Source organism: Gobio gobio (genome assembly GCF_949357685.1).
Source record: "Gobio gobio genome assembly, chromosome: 1".
NCBI lineage: Eukaryota > Metazoa > Chordata > Actinopteri > Cypriniformes > Gobionidae > Gobio > Gobio gobio.
This window is the reverse complement of record NC_137097.1, coordinates 37,409,134-37,430,894: the sequence shown is the minus strand read 5'-3', so window position 1 is coordinate 37,430,894 and position 21,761 is coordinate 37,409,134. Positions and strand designations below refer to the sequence as shown.

General features: G+C 38.4%; 1 protein-coding gene across 7 annotated transcripts in view; it reads right to left on the bottom strand.

The window, feature by feature from the left end:
• dnm2a (dynamin 2a) overlaps window positions 1–21,497 on the bottom strand; it is a 77,030-nt gene extending 55,533 nt beyond the window's left edge. For 6 of the 7 annotated variants that reach the window (XM_079835958.1, XM_079835952.1, XM_079835954.1 and 3 more), the window contains exon 1: window positions 21,027–21,473. In XM_079835958.1, coding sequence (XP_079692084.1) covers window positions 21,027–21,187 — 161 coding nt within the window. In that variant the 5' untranslated portion in view covers window positions 21,188–21,473. Of the gene's footprint in view, window positions 1–21,026 lie in introns of all 7 variants that reach the window. The other variant, XM_079835955.1, reaches the window with a different exon arrangement.
• Window positions 21,498–21,761: the final 264 nt, after the last annotated feature.

Genomic DNA, 21,761 nt, shown 5'->3' with positions numbered 1-21,761 from the left:
CACTAGAATACTGTATGGGCTCTTTCACAAAATATGCTAGATTTAAATGTGTCAGCTGATAGAACACTGATGAGAATATTGCTTGAGAATATATTTACAGAGATAATATTAGAGATTTATGCATTATGCGTTGCCATTGACGACGGCCATTATAAGGAAGGAAATCCCACAGAATCTAGCTTAAAAAAGTGCTTAGAGCTGCTTGATTTATTTTTTGTTTCTTGATTTTCAAATATAAATTGATAACCGTGATAATTTGGGTCACTATTATGTTCATATCATACTTGCCTGTTGAGTGGAGTTTATGTCAGCATCATATAAAATCAACAATAATGATAATAATAATATTAAAGCAAACACAGCTCTGGTATCGGAATAGCATCGTATCGGCCGATATCCAAATTCAGGTATCGGGATCGGAAGTGAAAAAATGTGGATCGGTGCATCCCTAGTTTGAATCTATTTTTGTTGGAAAAATAGAGCAAAACTGTAAAAAATGACAACTTGTTGTTTATTGAACTGTTGTATAAAATTAATATCGCATTTTACAATCGTGCTGATATAGGCTACTCTGGAAAATAGCACACTTGCTCGTATGATATTGCTTACCTCATAATTTCCTCTTTAATTACTTTCAAACGAATGTTCATTTTTTTGTTCGTCCTTAGCCTATTTTTAATGAAAATAAAACAACAATAAAATAAAAAACTTGCGTATATTAAACTTAAAAAAACAAAGACGGATGACATTAAATAGCTATACCCGAATTATAACAAATAAATAAAAGATATTTGGAAATTCCCCTTTAAAACGGGGAACCCTCAGTTTGTAGTTTGTGTTTTTTTTTTTATTAACAAAAGTGATCTTGCGCTTGTGCCTCCGCTATTATCCTGTCAATCATCTCGCTCGCGGCTATGATTACAGTTACAGTAAAATTTTAATTCACCATCAACGGTTCCCATCCTCAGCCGATCTGCATGACAGTTTTTGCAATGACCATCAATACTAGATACATGGGCAAGTGAAAAGGCACGCCATGTTACAATTTAGTAGGAACTAAAGAGCGCTCTAGAATGTTTGGTAGCAACATTGTAACTAGTATTGGGCATCGATAACCGGTTCCTACTTGGAATCGTAATAAAAATTCAGATTCTTTTCTTTCTTTTTGTTTCTTTATTGGAATCCGATCATAATGTTAATGTGTATATATATATATATATATATATATATATAGTAATATGCATGCTGAACCCTAAAATAAAGTTCATTCTAGTTAAACATTTTTAAATAGACTGCAGCAATTAATATTTTGTCAGAGCTTTAGTAAATTACATGTTATTTTATTCAGTTGTCTGTTCAGAATCGTGGGAGAATCAAAAAAAAAATCGTGATTGTCAATTTATCAAGAATCGTGCAGCTCCAACTGCAACTAATGATTGTTTTGATAAATGATTAGTCAATTAATTTATTTGAGTAGGATGTGGAATTTTTATCTGAATAATCAATGTTGTCCTCAAATTGAAGGCTATGAAAATTAATATAGTGAATGTATCTATGCAGGTTATGATATACATTATGTGCAAAAACACGCATTCACTCATCGGAAGATAATTAGGAAAAAAGAAGATATTTTGAAGAATGTTGATGAAGAAAAAGGAGATTCAAACATGTTTGAAATGACATGTGGGTGAGTGACACATTTTTTTATATGTGGGTGCCTAATAATTATTTGTTTTAAAATCCAGGGAATCCAAGGATCCAAGAAAACCAATCCAACCAAATTTGACAAATCAATATATCTGGTATTTTCATCACATGGGCACAAGTTGCTGGACTACACCAGTTCACAGAGATCAGCCAATCAAAACAAAGACATTTACTAATGCAAATCTTAAAGGTACAGTAGCAAAAACAATGAGAAGGTAGGAAATGGTAGGTTTGGACATGATCACAGTACCATCAGTATAGTTCTCAATGGTAAAACATTGACTTTTTGTGGAAGTGCTGCACAATAAACAACATATGGAACAACAAAAACACAACTTCCTTTGTGTCATCCAATTCATTATTAATAACGGATGGGTTCAGTTCCACATTTGTCACAAAACAGCCCGTGGCATTATCTGCCTGCCTTTCACAAGGTTCACGCTGTGTTCCCGCTCCAGTTTTATACTCCTCCCATAGTGAACACAGCAAAATGAACAACAGCCCCACCTAAAGCAGCCGGCAGAGCCAGATAGCAGAAGTCACGCAGAACAATGACATCAGCCCTGCAATAAACAGCCATGATGGAGGCGCAGGCCTGCAATTGGATCAAGTCAGTTTAAACCAGCATAGCTGGAGAAAGATCTCGAAATTCCAGTTCGGCAGGATGAAATCTCAACGTCGGTCTCATTCTACTTGGCATGTTGTGACGGCAGATGTGACATAGATTGGGCTAATTAATATGTGTAACTTACTAATGTTTACTGAGCTCTGATTGTGTCCGTCAGATGAATAGTGCTTTTGTTTGTTAATTCCCAGCTGTCTAAATGTTAGTATGGTGGATAAAGGCCCGACAGAAGGTCGGAGACCGTGCTAAAGCACTAAGGCAACACTGTGCTCAAAACGTGCCATGCAGTTATTATTATTATATTTGAACAGACGTTGTTTATCACACTCAACTGTGCTCCAGAGGCTTTTTATTCAAATACGGTGTAGCCTATAACAAATGAAAGCTCTTGCTTCCAGTCTACACATTCAGAAGGCTATACAATAAGGATAGGGACTAGTGTGAAAGAGTTTTGAGTAAGGCTGGGTATTGACACAAATTTCAGAATTCGATTCGATTTCTATCCACAAGCTTTCGATTCGATTCCGATTCAATATTGATTATTGTGGATATTTATCAGATACAGTACATGGCAAATTTTCTTGAGGAAGAAAATTCTCAACTAAATGCTGTAACCTATACATGGGTTTCAGTTGATACTACATTACTATAATATTGAAGGATTTGTATACAAACACTTAAATTACACTCAAGATAATAACTTTACAATTACATAATCATATTTCTACTCCATTTTTTTAAATTTAAATGGCGGCTGTCATAAAAACCTTACTGATTTATTCAAGCATGCATTAAATATTGAAGATCATTAAACATTATAATGAATATGTAATGTGGTGAATATATTTATCAAAATGCTCCTCTCTAGAGTAAATTTTTCAAGCTCACTAATGAGTTTATGGTCACTGGATATGCTTTTTTTGAGGTAAATGTGACGTTACATGACATTGTTTACAAGCTGTTTTATTGGCGTCTTTCCGCGGTTGAAACACTTGAGCGATTACATTAGACATGATATGGATTTCGATGTTGTACTCTATGTTTTAACATACCTTAAGATGCTTTCAGCCGGATTGCCGTATGCATCAATTTACGGCGAAAGAGTAACCCTTGACGCATGCGTATTGACGAACAGAAGCGTAGAGGATGGAGCAAAACAAACTGAATTAGAAGTCTAGTTAGAAGTCTGAATTAGAGAATTTTTAAAGAGAAACGGCAGAGGATTTCGATATAAGAGAAGCACTATCCGCGAGAGGTGTCAAAGCTTGCAATGCTCCTATACATCGCGTCAGGGGTTACTCTTTTGCTATAAGTCGAATTGTGTACGCCTTTCTGCCGGAAGTTAGTTATTTTAATCTATAAAGTTTTAAATATGAATATTTTTCTTACACAAACGCACCACTTCACTTCAGAAGGCCTTTATAAACCCCCCGGAGCCATGTGGAGCAGTTATATGATAGAAAGATGCACTTTTATGGACTTCATAAACGAGGCAACAATTCACTGCCATTATAAAGCTTGGATTAGCCAGGACTTTTTTAATATAACTCCGATTTTATTCGTCTGAAAGAAGAATGACATATACACCTAGGATGACTTGAGGGTGAGGAAAGGCCTTTGCACACTGAGTCCGAAATTCGCATGCAAAATTTTCGCACGTCAAAAAAATTCGACCTCACGTTATGTCAATCACGCTTGCACACTGCCTCCGAAACTTTCGTCTGCAAATTTTTTTTTTAAATTAACACAACTTGGGAATTTACACACAGCATTTAACACAATATGTGTAGACAGATTGCTAACACACGTCATGTGTCATTTTTATATGCGACCGTTATTTAAATGAGCTAACTGAACCAATAGGGACTAGGGGCGACTTTGACTGAACAGAATCCAGTCAGCCAGCCTATATCTGTTAAAGACAGCGACCATTGCGTTTTTACTTCTATATTGTTGAAAATAAGATATTTATATCATATCACTTCATTGAGTTAATTGGCTTCGGTTACCAGCGAGGGAGGATGTAATTTGCGCCGAATCGCGGCGGTGACTGCTAACAAGATTCTTAAGGTAAGCTCTATCTGCAATCATATTTTTACTCATATTAATTACAAAAACAATATTTTCTGCTGCTGTTATTTTAATACTGGTTTGAAAGCGGCGTCACAATGAAGTTTTGCGGGCAATAAACGTCCATTGTCAGCAGTGTATGTTATTAGCTGAAGCTAAACCAAGCAAACTCGTCACGTTTGTTGGTCAACGCAGCAAATTTGCGTGGGAAACCTGGTTCAAACTTCATGTTTTCCATTTTCACACGAAATTCCCGATACTGAAGATACCTTTAATGGATTTTGCCAACGCTAATGTTGCCAAGCAATGGTAACGTCAGGTGTGACCGCGCCTTTAGACTGTGTATTGTAAGTTCAGTTACCCGATTTACATGAAATGTTACCTGTAATGGCGTATTAAAATAATGTACTTGGTTATGTCTAAAATAGTTGTAGTGGATTTGAAAGTTTGCTGAATGATTAGCAATAGTTATGTGCTTTTGGAGCTAACTTAACTGGTGGGGTGCAGGCTAGGTAGGATGAAAAAAATGTGCTAACTTATCAAATAAGTGACTTTTGCATTATGTCTAACATTATATTTATTACACAGCAAATATGAACCAATCAGAAGATGGAGCATTTTCTATGTTCAGTCTCACCAGATTGGATTTATTCAGGTAAGCATTGCAGTAAAAGTCACTAAATCATTCATTCATACCAAATCAAGCATTCCAAACAACTTAAGTTTTTATTTTTGTATTATTTTGATCTTTTATTAGGTCGAACAGTCCCTCCTGGCCAGGAAGATGCCTAATATCATTCCAGCATATCAGCGCACAGGTGGGTTAACTACTGAGGGAAAGAAAAAGATCATCACATGGTGATTTCTTGCATGTGTCTCACTGTATATTTGTCTCAAACAGATATCCCTTCGCTCCTGACAAGCTGAAATTGCCTAAATCCTTGATTGCATTCTTGGCGTCTATGCATCACAGCATTTTTGGAGAAATAAGTATATGTAGGTTGTTAAAAAGGTTGTTACTTACAAATATATATTCCAAATTATATTATGTTGTTGGAGATTAAAAACAATTTGACACTCGTGTAACTTTTTCCTCTCTCTCTTTCCTGCTTATATAGCGTTGGAACCGCTACAGGGCTCCAGAGTGCGACTAAATGGTCGCATTTTGCGACTAAAATTTGAGAGCGTGCGACTGAATTTTACGTCCAGTCGCACATGTGCGACCAGTAAATTTGCCTGCTGTCGGTCCTGGATAAATTAAGAAAATACACTTACTAATTATAATTGATAGACGTTATGTCTGGCAAATTCTATCTTTGCCAGCCGTTTCTATATGAGATGATATTAAATAATTTGTCCGTGATGCTTTTTTGCCATTCGCAATCCAGAAGAGAGAGAGAGAGAGAGAGAGAAAGCGAGCGAGAGCTCTCTCACGTGGAGCTGCAGCGAACACAACACCACAGTCAGCTTAAAGTCCTCGTGAAATCAAAATTGATCATATTTACTTTGTTAGCGCAAATTGCTAGTTTTGTGGTGAACAATCCATCCGTGCAAGTCAATCCGCATCAAAAAATTATTTGGCTTTGTAATCTTTAATCAAAATCTGAAAATGCTCCTCCCCTCTACATTGGCAGGCCTTTTTTGATGACGTCTGTATGACGGCTTGGGCTTCGACACCGACATGCCATCATTAAACACGCCCATCCAACTGCCCGCGAGCTAATAAACAGAGATGGCGAGGAGGTGCGTTTTTTGAATGAAACGCCTACGTTTCTGTATCCAATCAGGTCACAGGGAGGAAAAAACAAACCACGCCCTCTGTTCTGCTCATTTAGTATTCCGTTTCTCTCGGAAATACGTCAAATCACTGAAATAAAGTCGGTTGCAACTTCCGGTTCACTGGGACTTTAATGAGTGACGATGGCCAAGAGAACTACACAGAAGTTTAGTCTGCTTAAACTTTAGGGATGTGCTGTGATATTAATTTTATTTTATTTTCGATTTTGGCTTCCAAGAATTATAAAAAGATGATATGAGGTAAAACTATTCCTATAGCCGTGTTCAGTCGAGCTCATCCTTCCCTTCACAGCCTTGCGCTGTCATTTCTCAGTGTCAGATTCAGTGATTGTTGTAAACTGCAGTCTACTGTTGCTAAACTGCGGGATGTTTGATAATAAAGAGCTATTAAATGCACAATAATCCGCGCAAGAGACGCTGTTTCCAACTTCAAGGCAGCTTATGTGTGTGTGCTGCGAAATGGACCGACTTGCACTTAATATTGTAGGCTTTGTGTGCGCGTCTAAACCATCAAATAAACAACAAATAGCCGGTGTCAAATTGACCGGATTGGAGAGTAGTTATTTTAACAGTTTATATCTTAAATGGGCGTAAATAGTTTGGAGAAATAGGAGAATATGATATTATTAGTTCTACATTCGATCGGTCTTAAAGGGGCAGCGTCTGATAAACCTGCTGACGATTGAGCCATTAATGCGAAACGAACAAAAGGCAAATAGAAAATATTCACATCTCTTGAATTAATAACTTTAGCTTTTATAAGCATTAATCTATCAATTTATACAGTGAAAACTATGCAGTGTTATTTTACATTTCATTACTTTATTAGATTTCTTTGTAGGTTTGTTCTTTACTGTAATATTAATGTTAGCAGACCTTCCGAATGCCTGCACACTGGTCCATTTACAAATAGATGTTTTATATTTTTGTTCAAACTTTGCGGTTTCTTTTGCTATAGATATTTTACTTTTCAGATTATAAAGCCATGTTAATTATGTTCTTAATTATGTTTTTTTTTTTTTTATAAAAAAAAAAAAAAAGTATAATAAAAAGAACCGGTAAGAATACTGTTAAAGTACCGGATCGATAAGCAGTATGGGTAAGAGTAGTAATACCATTAAAACCTTAACGATACCGATCCCTATTAGTAATACAGTGGAAATTAGTAGATTTGGTTAGCATGTTGATTTACGGTGTGCGCCCCTAAAATTTCTGGTTGTGCCCCTAAAATTTTCAGTTGGGGGCCACTGTGCTCCTAGTGAAAAAAGTTAGTCTGGAGCCCTGCGCTATCTGAGAAGACCTGGGCACATTTATGTTTGTGGACACGCATGCATCCTAACGTTCTGATGTCAGTCAAGTTCTGAAAAGGAACCAATCTTTGGAGAAGTTAATTTATCCCCAAAGGTGGACAAAAACATTGTGTTGGCTTTTAACAGACTTTTTATTTTTATGATCACTTTTACTTCTTTGCTGTGGAAAAGATGTACATTTACAGACATTGATAATAATCAGAAATTATATTAGATTAGAATGATTTCTGAAGGACCATGCGTCACTGAAGACTGGATTAATCATGCTAAAGATTCAGCTTTAATCACTGGAATATATTACACTTTACTATATAGATAGAAAACGGTTATTTTAAATTGTAATAATATTTCACAATATTGCTTTTATATTCCAAATTAATTCTTTGGTGAGAGACTTCTTTCAAAAACATTAAAATGCTTAATGTGTCATGTTACCTAATGAGATTGTGTTTTGTCCTGTGTTGGACATTTCCTTTTTGACTGCTTAAAATTGTATTGTTATATTCTGCATTGAATTTAACTGTTGATATTTCATTATAATATATATTTTTTTACAATAAAATTAACAACCAGTGACTTGAGATTCATTATTTTCAAATGCTAACGTTTTGTTTAGGATTTTAGGTACTTTTTTAGTTTAGCCAAGGCTAGCACATAATATGATAGTAACACAAGTTTACAAATTTTTTTACACAAATTTTCTGACACATTTACTGTGTTAAACTCATTAACAAAGTGCTTGAGTTAACATTAACACAAAACTAGTGGTCCTGGAGCTACCCACGGATGTGTTAAAATTTAACACGGGTTGTGTCATTTTTAACACATCCTTTCTAAGAGTGTACTATTATTATATCACAGCTATAATTATAAATATATTTATATTCAAGTCCCTGTAAACCGTGTGTGTGTGTGTGTGTATGTGTATGTGTGTGTGTGTGTGTGTGTGTGTGCGAATCCCTTAGACATACTGACAGTTTCTGTTCAGGATCAATTGATTCACGAAAATTGGTAGTCTTCTTTTTAAAATGTGGCTCCAGTATCGCTAGCAAAGCATCAAACTGAGCCACTGACATTCTAAAGTAAACTTTGAATCAGTCTGGATAATCCTGCCGCTCCTTGATAAGGAGGTGGAACTCTTCCTCTCTACGCGATCGCAGGAGTGGATGGACCCATTATTTCCCCTTTCTTTTTCTCTTTTTAAGAAGAGAGAGGACAAAAAAAATCATCCTCACTACTTGAAGACGGCATTTTGTATTGTCTTGCGTTTTTTTTCCGTAACGCATTCATTAATACGCATCGGACTCTGTGCGCAAGGTCTCTGTGCGTGACAAATTTTTCGGATCAGGAATACGAAAAAACGCATGCGAAAATTTCGGACACAGTGTGCAAAGGCCTTTAAGCATGGGCTAATTTTCATTTTTGGGTGAACTAACCCTTTAAAGGGAATACAGATGAGATGCATTCAAAAACAGGTAGAGCAACATGCTTTGGGGCATGTTATAAATAATAACACTAAAAAATGTTGACTAGAAATAATCAATTAAATCCTTATTGAAGAGTCACGAGAAAGCAAGTGCTGAGTCACAGAACAATAACCTCAGAAACATGGTTGAAAACCAAAAAAACACCCCTCCTTTTTAAGGTTCAGGGCTACTGCAAGTAAACTGAATTAAATACATGAAACAGCCCATGCTCTGAACAAACTGAATAACCTGGAGCGAGTGAATTCAAATAACACCACCTGTGAGACACACCCCATTCCAGGAAAACTATTCCTCTGAGCCCTATAGTCTTACAACTAAAGACTCATAAACAATGTCCAATTAAGTTGACCAAACTATCACAGCAGCACTAGAACATACCCATGAGTGCCATGCAAACATCATTTAAATAAAAAAGTCTTTGAGATGAAATGGATGAATACTGGATGTTTGACTAAGTCTGTGATTAGAAACGAGAGCTTCCAGAAATTCCTGATGAGCAGACAGGTGTCAGGTGAACGCTAGTGGTGTGACTCCATTTTGACTCCCTGGAGGAAAGCCCTGCCCTGCCTCTGTCATAAACACTGGTCACACACACACACACAAGTTATTTATATAAGCATAACGTGTTTTACTAGCTTATGGCAACACAATTAGGGATGCACGATATATCGGCCACCATATCAGCATTCTGTCTTTTTAGGGTCTCATCTTCCTGTTTTTGGTTTGTTTACATGTCTTTAGTCTGTGTTGCGTTCATATTTCAGTCGAACCGCACCAGAGTTCGTTTGGAAGCGGACAGAGACCCATCTTTTCAGGGATCTCGGTCCATTTGTTTGGTGCACACCCGGGGTTCAGATGGCAGCGTTCATGCTTATTCAATTGAACCGCAACAACAGAGCAATCGCACCAGGGTTTATTTTAATCCAACCAAACATGCCAAGGGTGAACACAGCCTCAAACAGATTCGCTAATAAACCATTCAGAGACAAAATCTGTGAGTCAGTTTCATTCAAAATTGATCAACTTGCTCAAAACACCAAATCTAGCTAATGAAATATTAACATTAAGCACGTTTTATAACCTTTCCAGGCTTGGAAAACCTTCAAATTCTATGATATTTCCAGGTTTTCCATGGCAATATGAATCCTGTATAAGAAGGACAGTGGATGTGAATGGAAAGTCCCTTTCAGGACATGTATCCTACACACGCTTGTGGGTGTGACATGCACATATCAAACAATGATTCACCTGACAATGAATCAGGCCCTTAGTTGTAATAAAACAGAGAAGAAACTGTTACGTGACAGTCACATGACCGTCAGAGGTTTGTGATGGCAATGAAGTATGATGACGCAGACAGATACCATACATATCTTAGATAGGGAAATAAACTACTGGATAACAATAATAAAATGAAGTCATGTCGGCTTCAACAGATTAAAACTCAACATGTCTTTTATAAGGGTGTGAACCTACACTGGTCTCTTGGTTTGGTTCGGTTATGATGATCACGCCATCGATTCGGTTCAATTCGATTTCACGATGCATCACAATGCATTGACGATGCACCGCATCCTCATGTTTACAATTTTGTCAGTCAGTTATATAAACTGAACCTTTCATTTTACCTGCTCAAAGAAAACACGCTTCTTGTATCAAACAAAACTCAAGTCTGGGCACAGAAGACATAAGACAACAGGAGCATTTAGAACAAATACACAAAATACTAAGGGTGCGTTCACACTTGTCATGTTCGGTTCGATTAAAACGAACCCTGGTGCGATTGCTCGGTTAGTGCGGTTCATTTGAACATATGTGAACACTGCCATCCGAACCCTGGTGTGCACCAAACAAGCGGATCGAGACCGCTAAAAAGATGGGTCTCGGTCCGCTTCCAAACGAACTCTGGTGCGGTTCGATTGATATATGAACGCAACACGGACCAAAGACATGTAAACGAAGATGCGATGCTACAAGTCAGCTGATTTGACGACGCGGAAAGATCGGTGTATCCAAAATGAGTAGAGGGCAAACGTGGAGCAACGAGGAGGTAAAGTGCCTCATCAATGCAGATCTTCGTTTCTGCATACAACGGAGGAAATCCTGGTGCTGTTTTGAATGTTTTGAACATTTTTATGAGCTCTTCGCGAGTTCTCAGCTGGTAAAAATAAAACCATATGTACACGCATAAAATGATCGCGTTTAATCCAGCACAGAGCATTGTTTTGAATCTTCGGTAACCAAGCTCCGTTGCAAAATATACGTCATAAAGGCTGACCAATCAGGTTGTGACCGTATCCCTATGCCTTTGGTTCGGTAACTTTAGGTTCGCTGTTAAAAATGCCAGTGTGAACGCTAAGCGGACCAGGATTATATGTTTTGTTTTTATTTTTTGGTCCGGACCAAACGAACCGCACTACAAGTGCGAACGCACCCTAAAAAGCAACTTCAGAAGGTGGTCTGGGCCGCATTACAGTCTGTTGCCGCGCTCTCTCCTATTGCGGTCTTTAATTTTGAAATGAGCTGATGATCAATAAAATGCAGCTCATATCTGTTGTTTTCAGTGACGCTGAAGATCGGATTTATATCTGTTTTGCGAAAATACATTTATGTGCCCAAGTGTAAATTAATTTGTTTAGATAAATCAGATAGCTTTGATTTACACACAGCGCGTGTGTTCTCCAGGTTGTGCTTACTAGGTTGTTCATTAAAGCCGAAATGTGTCCAGATGTTGGCTTTTAAAGTAGTTGGAGCATTTTAATTACTCTCACTCACGTCTTGCCTCCCTCTGCCATAGTATGCTACCGTGACAACGCACGTACGTAGGGCTGTGTTGAAAAAATCGATTCACCAATTCTGAATCGATTTTCATATTAATTTCTAAAGATCGATCCGTAACTCAGAGGATCGATTTAATAATAGGCCTACATTTTCCCCGTGAATTTTTATTTGCCGCATTCGCGCGAGGTGGAAGGACATTAAAACAACGAACATGTGATCTTTGAAAACTCCAGAAACGCTAAAAGCTGCGATCTGGCAGATTGTGGTTTCTCTTGATTTCAGGCGTTTATCCTCCGAAACCGTACAGGGTGCGTCCCTGCCGCTTCAGCGCGTACACAACATCCATGGCGGTGACGGTCTTTCTCTTGGCGTGCTCGGTGTAGGTCACGGCATCGCGGATCACGTTCTCCAGGAACACCTTCAACACTCCGCGGGTCTCCTCGTAGATCAGACCGGAGATACGCTTGACACCGCCGCGGCGAGCCAGACGACGGATGGCGGGTCTGGTGATTCCCTGGATGTTATTGCGCAAAACTTTACGGTGACGCTTAGCGCCTCCTTTACCTTTGCGATCTTAATGTCAATTCTTAATGTCATTTTTAATAATACATCAGGTTCGCGTCTGAATAATTGGTCTACTGCTGCTGATATACCTCTGCGTCCTCTGTCGTCTACACCAGTGCAAGTTTGTGAAAGCAGTTGTATCAACACTCTGGAAGGGGGATTGTTCTTTGCATCCATCAATACTCCATTAATTTGCAGTTGAATGTCTATAATAATAGTATCAATATGTTGCATAACTACAGTCCAGTAATTCAGGTAACAGCTGGAAAAAAATGCTTTCTTAAAAAACACTTATCTAAATCTCGAAGATCAGATCGGATCGAATCGGATCGAATCGAATTATGATAATCGATTCAAGATCTTGAGAATCGGAATCGAATCGATTCTTGAAATTTGAATCGAAACCCAGCCCTACACGTACGTGAGGCCATCCTTAAAAATATTCTTGTTTGCCGTAACCCTTGTTTGCGTTTGTTTCCCAGCCAAATAGTTTGAACCGCGAGAGGCGTCAAAGCTTACGCTACTCCTACATCGCGTCAAGAGTTACTCTTTTGGAGTAAGTTGAGTAGCGTAGGCCGTCTGCCAGAAGCTACTAAATGATGTCAGAAAAGAATCAGTACATTATAATCGGTTATGGTCTATTACTGAACCAATACCGAATCGTCCTTGTCTGCATCGCGATGCATCGAAGAAATGATTAATTTCGACACCCCTAGTCTTTTATTAAAGGTGCTGTAAGAAATTGCAAACATTTTTCTTAAATCAAGAGCCTTCTCTTCGGAACCCATCATTAATATGTCTGACAGCAATGATATGAAACTATAACATAGGGATGAAACGATAACATAGGGATGAAACGATTACCGGTTTCACGATAAACCACAATAAAATTTACTGACGGTTAGTAATATCGTTTAAAATTTAATTATCATTAAAACCGTGTGTGATTATCACGATTTTGAAAACTCGGGGTAAATCTTGTCCAGTCAGCGTCAGTCTGGTGCAGGCGCAGCGCTGCTGTTTTTGAATGAGAAGAAATGGCAGATGGCAGTGACAGCGCTCTGGAGATTGTTCAGCCTTCTAAAAGGACCAAATCTGAGGTGTGGTCATATTTTGGCTTTTACAAAAGTCCTGAGGGAAACTTAATCTAAGTTGGTCACCCTGTCTGCAGAACATGCCAGAAGAAAGTCGCTGTAATAGGGGGAACACTTCAAAACTACGAATGCAAGGCAAGTGGACTTTGACCTCAATACCAAAACTACGTCTGGGAAATAACGTGAAGCGAACGAACAAATTCAGACAAGACTAAGGTGACATTTAAGGGATAATATTCAGGGCTTGACATTAACAACGCAATTTGCGGGTGTAACGTTATTTCGGCTGCACACTAGTCACTTTGGAGGTTGAACTTGTTATAGTCTTCTCAAAAGCCGTCTGTTATAATCGCGTTGCGCATTATAACCAACCACACGTGTTGCTATAAATGCAATGTCTCATAATCAGAGGCGTTCAGATTAGCCGGCGTTTTGTTCACTCAAAGCAGAGATGAACGTGCGATGTACGCAGGAGATGCACTCATCATACAGTGGTTGACTGTTTTTGTTCTATTTCAGCAGCGAAAATAGTTTCAAACAAACACAGCAGAACCACAGCGCATCTGATATGACTGCCATAAAGTTGGCGAATTTAGGGACTGTCTCTAAAGTTACACAACATTGGTAAAGTTATACACGTTTCAAACTTCAATAGCATTTGAAGAGGATGACAGTCATAAAACTGACTGTAAAGTGTTCATCTAGGTGTCAGGTATGATGCACACCTTTTGAAATTTAATAAAATAAACTCAAATCATATGAAAATATGGATATGCATTATTTCACTAGGATACCATTTGGGCTCATACACAAAATATGCTGATTTAAATGCATCATAGCTGAACACTGATGAGAATAGTGCTTGAGAATATATTTACAGAGACAATATTAGAGATTATATTTACACCAAATTATTATTACTTATGCGTTAAGCTCCTGAAAATCCTGAAAAAAGTCTGTTAGTGCCTCAGTGACTACTTCACTGCAGAGAAGCCGTTAAAATGTCAGCTGTCAATCATGACATCATACCCCCTGTTTTTATAGCATCCGATAACTAACTAAAACTAAACGTATTTAAAAAATTTACACTTGAAATGAAATCAGTGTGATACAACTGCCTAAAATGACAAACCAATTTTGGGAAAATAAAATTTGAAGTGTAATTTAGATTATTTGTCTCGCATCCATTACAATACATGGAGGGGCAATACATTCACGGCCGCACAGTCATTCACGGTGCGTGTGCAGTCTGGTGCGTTTTCAGTTCATTCCTATGGCAATTAACTTTCATAGGAATTCATTGAAAACACTCGCTTTGCTCCGCACCACTCCATAATGAATTCCTGAGCAGCCGTGCGCATTTTAGGCTACTTTCGGTTTAAAATTTGCCATTTTGAAAAGCCCCCATCAGTGATACCGTTTTTATCGGTGTTGTCACACGTCGATTAAACGTTGGGAAAATTTCCTCACCATCACATCCCTAAGTGTGATGTCATCGAAAAGATGGAACTAGCGACTGACTTCACAAGAGCATAAACAAACAAATGGATGTACTAGCCCTAATGCTAGTTCCAGGACTCCAGGACTCCACTATCGTTTGTCAGCATTAATCATTTATCATAATTCCACCTATACCAGCACCAATACAATCAAGTCTCTTTCGTTTCGCCATGTTTGAAAGCTCTGTACGGGCGAGCTTCTGTGCTCCTATTGGTCAATGTCACAGTTGGGTGGAAAATTCATTGAAGCAACACTGCGTAGGTTGTCGTCCACTATAGCCAAGTTTCCATTCACTTTTTGCATGTTTTGTTATCGACAAAGTGAATATGCATAATAAAAAGAAAGATTGCGGAATGTGGTGTCTCCAGCCTGTTTCCGGCTTCTCATAGTGTATGAATAGTGTGCGATAATGAACTGAGTTCTCTTCCTCGTTTTTTTGCTAAATACTCTCGTAAACACAGTCGGTTATCTCATTGATGGCAGATTTTCTTGATGTTAACCAAACAACAAAAGACGAGATAATTCACTTGCTGTTCTAGACAGAATAACTTTTAACTATATTTGTAATGTATAGCCTATTTTTTATCAATAAAGTGCAGTGTTATTTTACAATTGATTACAGTTTCTGTATCTGAAAGAAGATTTGTATTCTAATCCTATCTTTGTTCAATTGTATTTATTTGAGCAATTGCTCACTTGTTTATTTGTTCTTTTTTCAATTACTGAGTGTTTACTTGTTGAAATGCTTGAAATTTATATTAGGCTTTTTTTTTGCTATGGTATTTTTAAACCATAGGCAAAAGTTGCTAGCCTGTTGATTTTTGTTCATGGTATTCAGCTACAATTAAAGGAGTGGTAAAACACATTGTTTTGAAGGCTTGATTGTGTTTGTGGGGTGCACTGTAACATGTGTTCATGCTTCGTTTTTAAAAAAAAAATCATTATTTTTCATATATTTGACATTTATTCTACACTGCTCTGTCCTCCTTGTAAAACGGTCTGATGCTTTCCGGGTTGTATGAAGCCAGTCCCTCAAAAATACGCAATGGGCTCAGATTGGTTAGCTGGCCCAGTGTGTTGTGATTCGCTAACCGCAGTGTACGTTTGTCGGAAACGTCACGCCCCTTACCTTACCGGTAGACTGTGCTTTGGTCAGTATTAGAAACGATGGCGTCAATAAAACCACACCAATCTGAGCCCGAATCAGACCCAGAACATTTTAGTGAAGATGATCGAGCAGAACCTGTTCAGTCCTAATGAGTAAAGACTGCGGATCTATAGTGATCGCTACTGAATGGCACTGTTACTTTTGTATTTTTAGAATGATTATAGCCAAATATCTGTCGCAAGAACTATTAACCCAAAACACTAAACACTGGCTTTACTATAGTAGCCAAATCACACACAGAACCATGTTTAGCATGCCTGTAGATACATAATACATAAAAGCTCTAATCAAAGAATCATTTACACTAATGCCAGGTTCGCTGTTGAGATTTTAACGTTAGTGTTTGTGCTCTGCAACGCACCCCTGTCCCTATGAAGGCTGAACAAAGCAAGTACCCCAGACCTGCAATCCGGATGAATATAACAGCGTTTCCTCTGCATCGCGGCAACAACACTCCAGCCTAACTATACCACAACAGCGCCGCGATACAAAATGGCGCCCCCGCCCCCCCTATTTAATATTCTCGGAGGAGGGGTTTATGTAAATATTGAGCCTGGTGATGTCACCAACCCTGGAGGAATGTCTGTAGTCCCTACTGGCCGTTTGCTGTAGTTCTTAGAAATGGATTTCTTTAAAAGCAAATATCTCCCTTTGCTTTAAACTTTGAACGTTGTAACTTTGCAGATGTTGTTTATGCTAAAGCAGCAACATTACACGCTAGCTTAAGTTAGAATAGTGAAATCGTGGTTTACCACCCCTTTAAATGTTTTGCAAAAATAGCCTAATAATAAATGTGAATGATATCCAAGTTTTTTTTTTTTACCCTATTGGAATCTAAATTAGGAATCGATAAGAATCAGAATTGATAAGCAGAATTGGAAAAATTCAAACGATACCCAACCCTATGGAGGAGTGACTGAGGGTCTGGAAACGTCTGGGAGTGCACGTCTCCGGCTTCCAGAGATGAAATATGGATTTGTCTTTCATTTGTTTCACTAGAGTTATAGAACTATGTGTTGCTTTTATTTTACTGTTCATCTTCAATCACTAGACAATGATGGTGAATATTGTCTGTACCTCTTAGTGAGAGAAAGCACATGTTATCAGTATGTTTAGGGAACGTTTCTGGTCAGAGCTGGAGCTCGACCAACTCTAACCTTGAAGAAGCGGTGTATGTGTGCAAGTATTCTTTGTTACAGATCAGTATTGGAGGTGGACAATGGGCATCCTAGGGAGATTGACGGATTTGTTGTTCCGTTACCCAACACCTAAATCCAGTGTCCCAGCGTCAGCAGTTTGATCGATGGAGATATGCTTCTGCCTATCAGCCGATGAGTGGAAATTTACTATGATCATCTATTTACTCTTAGCCAATCAGAATCATTCAACCTGCAGAAATGACGTAGCTAGACCTTGAAAAGACCTGAAGCTGGCTTCTTCTGATAAAACGGCAAACTGCAAAAATCACACTACTGACTCTTGGTCTTCATTCTTCACATATTGGGACCTAAACTGTTGTCCCCAACAGAAATTGCCAACTTTCAGCAGAGTCAATAGCTACAGACCTTCAAACTTCATGTCGCCTTCAGATTAGCTCAAGAACAGTGTGTAGAGCTTCATGGAATGGGTTTCCATGGCCGAGCAGCTCATCCAAGCCTTACATCACCAAGTGCAATGCAAAAGTGTGGTATGCAGTGGTGTAAAGCACACCGCCACTGGACTCTAGAGCAGTGGAGACGTGTTCTCTGGAGTGACCAATCACGCTTCACTGTCTGGCAATCCCATGGACGAGTCTGGGTTTGGCGGTTTCCAGGAGAGCGGTACTTGCCTGACTGCATCGTGCCGAGTGTAAAGTTTAGTGGAGGGGGGATTATGATGTAGGGTTGTTTTTCAGGGGTTGGGCTTGGCCCCTTAGTTCCAGTGAAAGGAACTCTTATTGCTTCAGCATACCAAGACATTTTGGACAATTTCATGCTCCCAACTTTGTGGGAACAGTTTGGGAATGGCCCCTTCCTGTTCCAACATGACCTAGCACCAGTGCACAAAGCAAGGTCCATAAAGACATGGATGAGCGAGTTTGGTGTGGAGGAACTTGACTGGCCTGCACAGAGTCCTGACCTCAACCCAACAGAACACCTTTAGGATGAATTTGCCTGGCTTGCAGTCTCCGCTCGTCCAACATCAGTGCCTGACCTCACAAATGCGCTTCTAGAAGAATGGTCAAAAATTCCCATAAACACACTCCTAAACCTAAAGCCTTCCCAGAAGAGGTGAAGCTGTTATGGCTGCAAAGGGTGGGCCAACTCCATATTAAACCCTACGGATTAAGAATGAGATGTCTTTAAAGTTCATGTGCATGTAAAGACACGCGTCCCAAAACTTTTGCCAATATAGTGTATATATTTATATAATATATAAATATTTATATTTAAATATACTTTCTTAAATATATGCATGTGTATACAGTACACACACATTGTAAACACAAACTTTTATTTTGGATGCGATTAATCACTTGACAGCCCTACGATTCATCACGACACTCTACATCAAACGGATCGTGCCAAAATCCGCCTGAAACTGGCATAAATATAGCTTTACCTAATGGTTTATGTCTAACTTCTACTGTCAGTTCCAACACTGATTGTTGATCCTGTAATGGACAAACCTGCCCAACCTGATTATGAAATCAAAGGTAATGTTGCTATGCATCCTTTGCAACCAGAAAAACTTGAGACACCTCTAGGGATGTTAATGCAGGACAATAGTACTAAGAAACATAGCTTCTTTTGCAAGGATATCAGATAAAACCTACTTTTATCATGCACCCTTCACTCGCTGCATTTTTACTTGCACTGGCAGTTCTGAAATTAAATCAACTCAAAATCCACCAAAATGTTGTTAATAATCAACGAGCCTGTCTGTAGATTTCAGAACAACAAACGGCAAACCCTCTGTGCTAATAATCTCAAAACTGATAAAAATTCTGGCAAGCATATCAGTCTTTCATGACTAATCAGCTTCATTGATAAAGAAAATCTCTCCAGAGATGAACGTCTGCATCTATGGGAAATGGAAACTAATAACTAAATTTCAGCCAATTAGTCTGATTCATATTCTGTCTTCTGCTAAACATCATCAAGACAAAATTCGTTCAAATTGGAACCGAAGACAGAGCAGCCGCATCAAGATGATTGTGGGAGGAAATGAATGCAGGAAGGTGCAGCTCATAATGCAAAAGGAATATTGACAGTAACAAACATCTCCCAGATAGGATTTGAAATGAGAGGCCTATCGGTGCTGGAGCCTGCTGTCTGATACAGGTGTGGCGGCAGTGACCTATGAATACTGCAAAACAGGCGGTCACACCAACCTGCGTTACACAAAAACTCAAGGTCAGGTGGAACATGACGGGGGAAATCACTCTCTCCTGTATCCATAATAACACTTCGTTTTCACAAGATAATTGCTTGTACACTACTGAGAAGTGATTTGAAATGCACATATACAACACTATCTGGATACTTTAATAATGAGAACATCTATTTCCCCTTATAAATCGAAAAAAAAAAAATTATGAATTGTGATTTTTTTTAATTGATAATGGCCATTGCTGTAGCACTTAAAGACCACCTTCTCATTACTTTAGAGTGAAAATAATGCTGATATTTTATTTAAATTGCAAAATATTTGTACATAATTGTACTAAAATGTATATTACAATAATGAGAATCTAATTTATAAAACCTTCAAAAGTAAACATTACAATGATTTATGGCAATGAGATAAAAAGGCTATTTTTAAAACCATTGCGATTTTTTATGAATTACAATTTTCATAATTTTCATTATTGTAATGCAAAAAAAAAGACTAATTCTCATGGAGGTAATTACAATGATGACGGTAATAATGATAGCCTATTTTTAGGACCATTACCATTTTTAATAAAGTATGTTCTCTTTTTTACTTTTCAAATAATAATGGTCATAATTCTTATCACTGAAATGAGGAAATGGTTTATACGGGATATAAAATATATTTTATATCAAAATATAAATTGCAATTTAAATAGAAACACAGCGTATTTAGAAGTGTATACTAATAAGTGTATTGCAATAATGCATTAATTAAAACATTTCCAAAAGTAATCATTCTGATGTTTTATAGTAATAATAACTGAGTGCAATGTACTTATTTCTTTTTAGAAAAAAATTGTTGTAACAAAAACTTACCATGGTAGTACCACTTTTTGGGACATCTACCATGGTAACACTCTGTTCTCTGAGGCACCTTATGACCAAATATCACTATACATAACAGATAGTGATCCTTTAGAACCATATTATAGCCTTAAAACAATGTCATTACCACCTGAAAGAATTGCTCAACCATGTTAGTTTTTACAAGGACACACTCTCACACAAAAGCATGACGTCAATGTCCAGAGCAGTGTCAGTGTGGTGTAAACACATGACCACTTTGAACGAGGAAATGACTTTGACGGCTTAAGACACAGCAATGAGGTTTTGATTTCCCTTTTGGGCAATTCAACTCTCAAGGTTGACACTAGGACTATAACTTCATCTGTGTTTGTTTGTGTTTGTGTGTGTGTGTGTGTGTGTGTGTGTGTGTGTGTGTGTGTGCAGAGCACTGTGCCGCCAACTTCCCCATTTTGCGCTCCGCTTCCACTTACGCCCAAGTCATTTCAATGAATGAAGGCGAGCGTCAGCTTACGTCAACTGCGTAACTCACATCTGTGAATGACACCCTATCCAACTGAATCGAGTAGAAAAACGCAGCTGTAAAGTGATAAACGAGACGTGTATCGTCCTATTAAGTTATATATTGATAAAAGTATCGAGCTAAGCTTTTGCATGCGATCCAAGTCAAACCAAAAGAGAAACGGGTAACATAGTAACCAACCTGCCGACGAAATTTTCCAGCACGGAGCTTTTTCCGGCGCTCTGTCCTCCGACCACGGCAATCTGCGGCAGATCCAAGTTACAACTTTGGCCAATGGAACTGAAAGCATCTTGGAGTTTATTGATCAGGGGGATCAAATCCTCCATCCCCCGGTTGCCCATGGTTTCTGACCGTCTCTCAGCGCGCAGGAACGGGCTCGCGGGTTACTTTCAAGTGTTCAATTTCCACCCTTCAAACACTTCCAGATCAGTCTGTCAAAGACAAATAACTCATAAACCACTCGCTGACAGGCTGATGGCGCGTACTTCGGCGCATTCGTTAAGATCCGTGTTGTGATCTGAGGAAGGCTCAATCATTCGTAAACTCACAAAACAAAACTTCTCGCTATCATCCGGTCAGGCGACATCCGACCTCCATCGGTGACGCGAGTCCCGCCTCCTGTCAACCGATGTCGTGCTATCCGATTGGTCCAAAAGACCACTTCCTGGTGTGTTCTGTCTTTTGATTGGCTCGATTCTTCGTTTCTGACTCAAACGGCGGAGGGTTGCTATTGGACGGCTCACATGTCAATTTAGATTCAACGAAAAGACTTGTAAAATTGTCAACGTTGCAATATTGTTCAGTAAATACAATAATTCTAATTTTATTAAATGATGAATATACAATTAATGTAAGATTAACATGAATGCATGAACCATACTAACATTTTATTTATTTGTATCATATTTTCTTCCT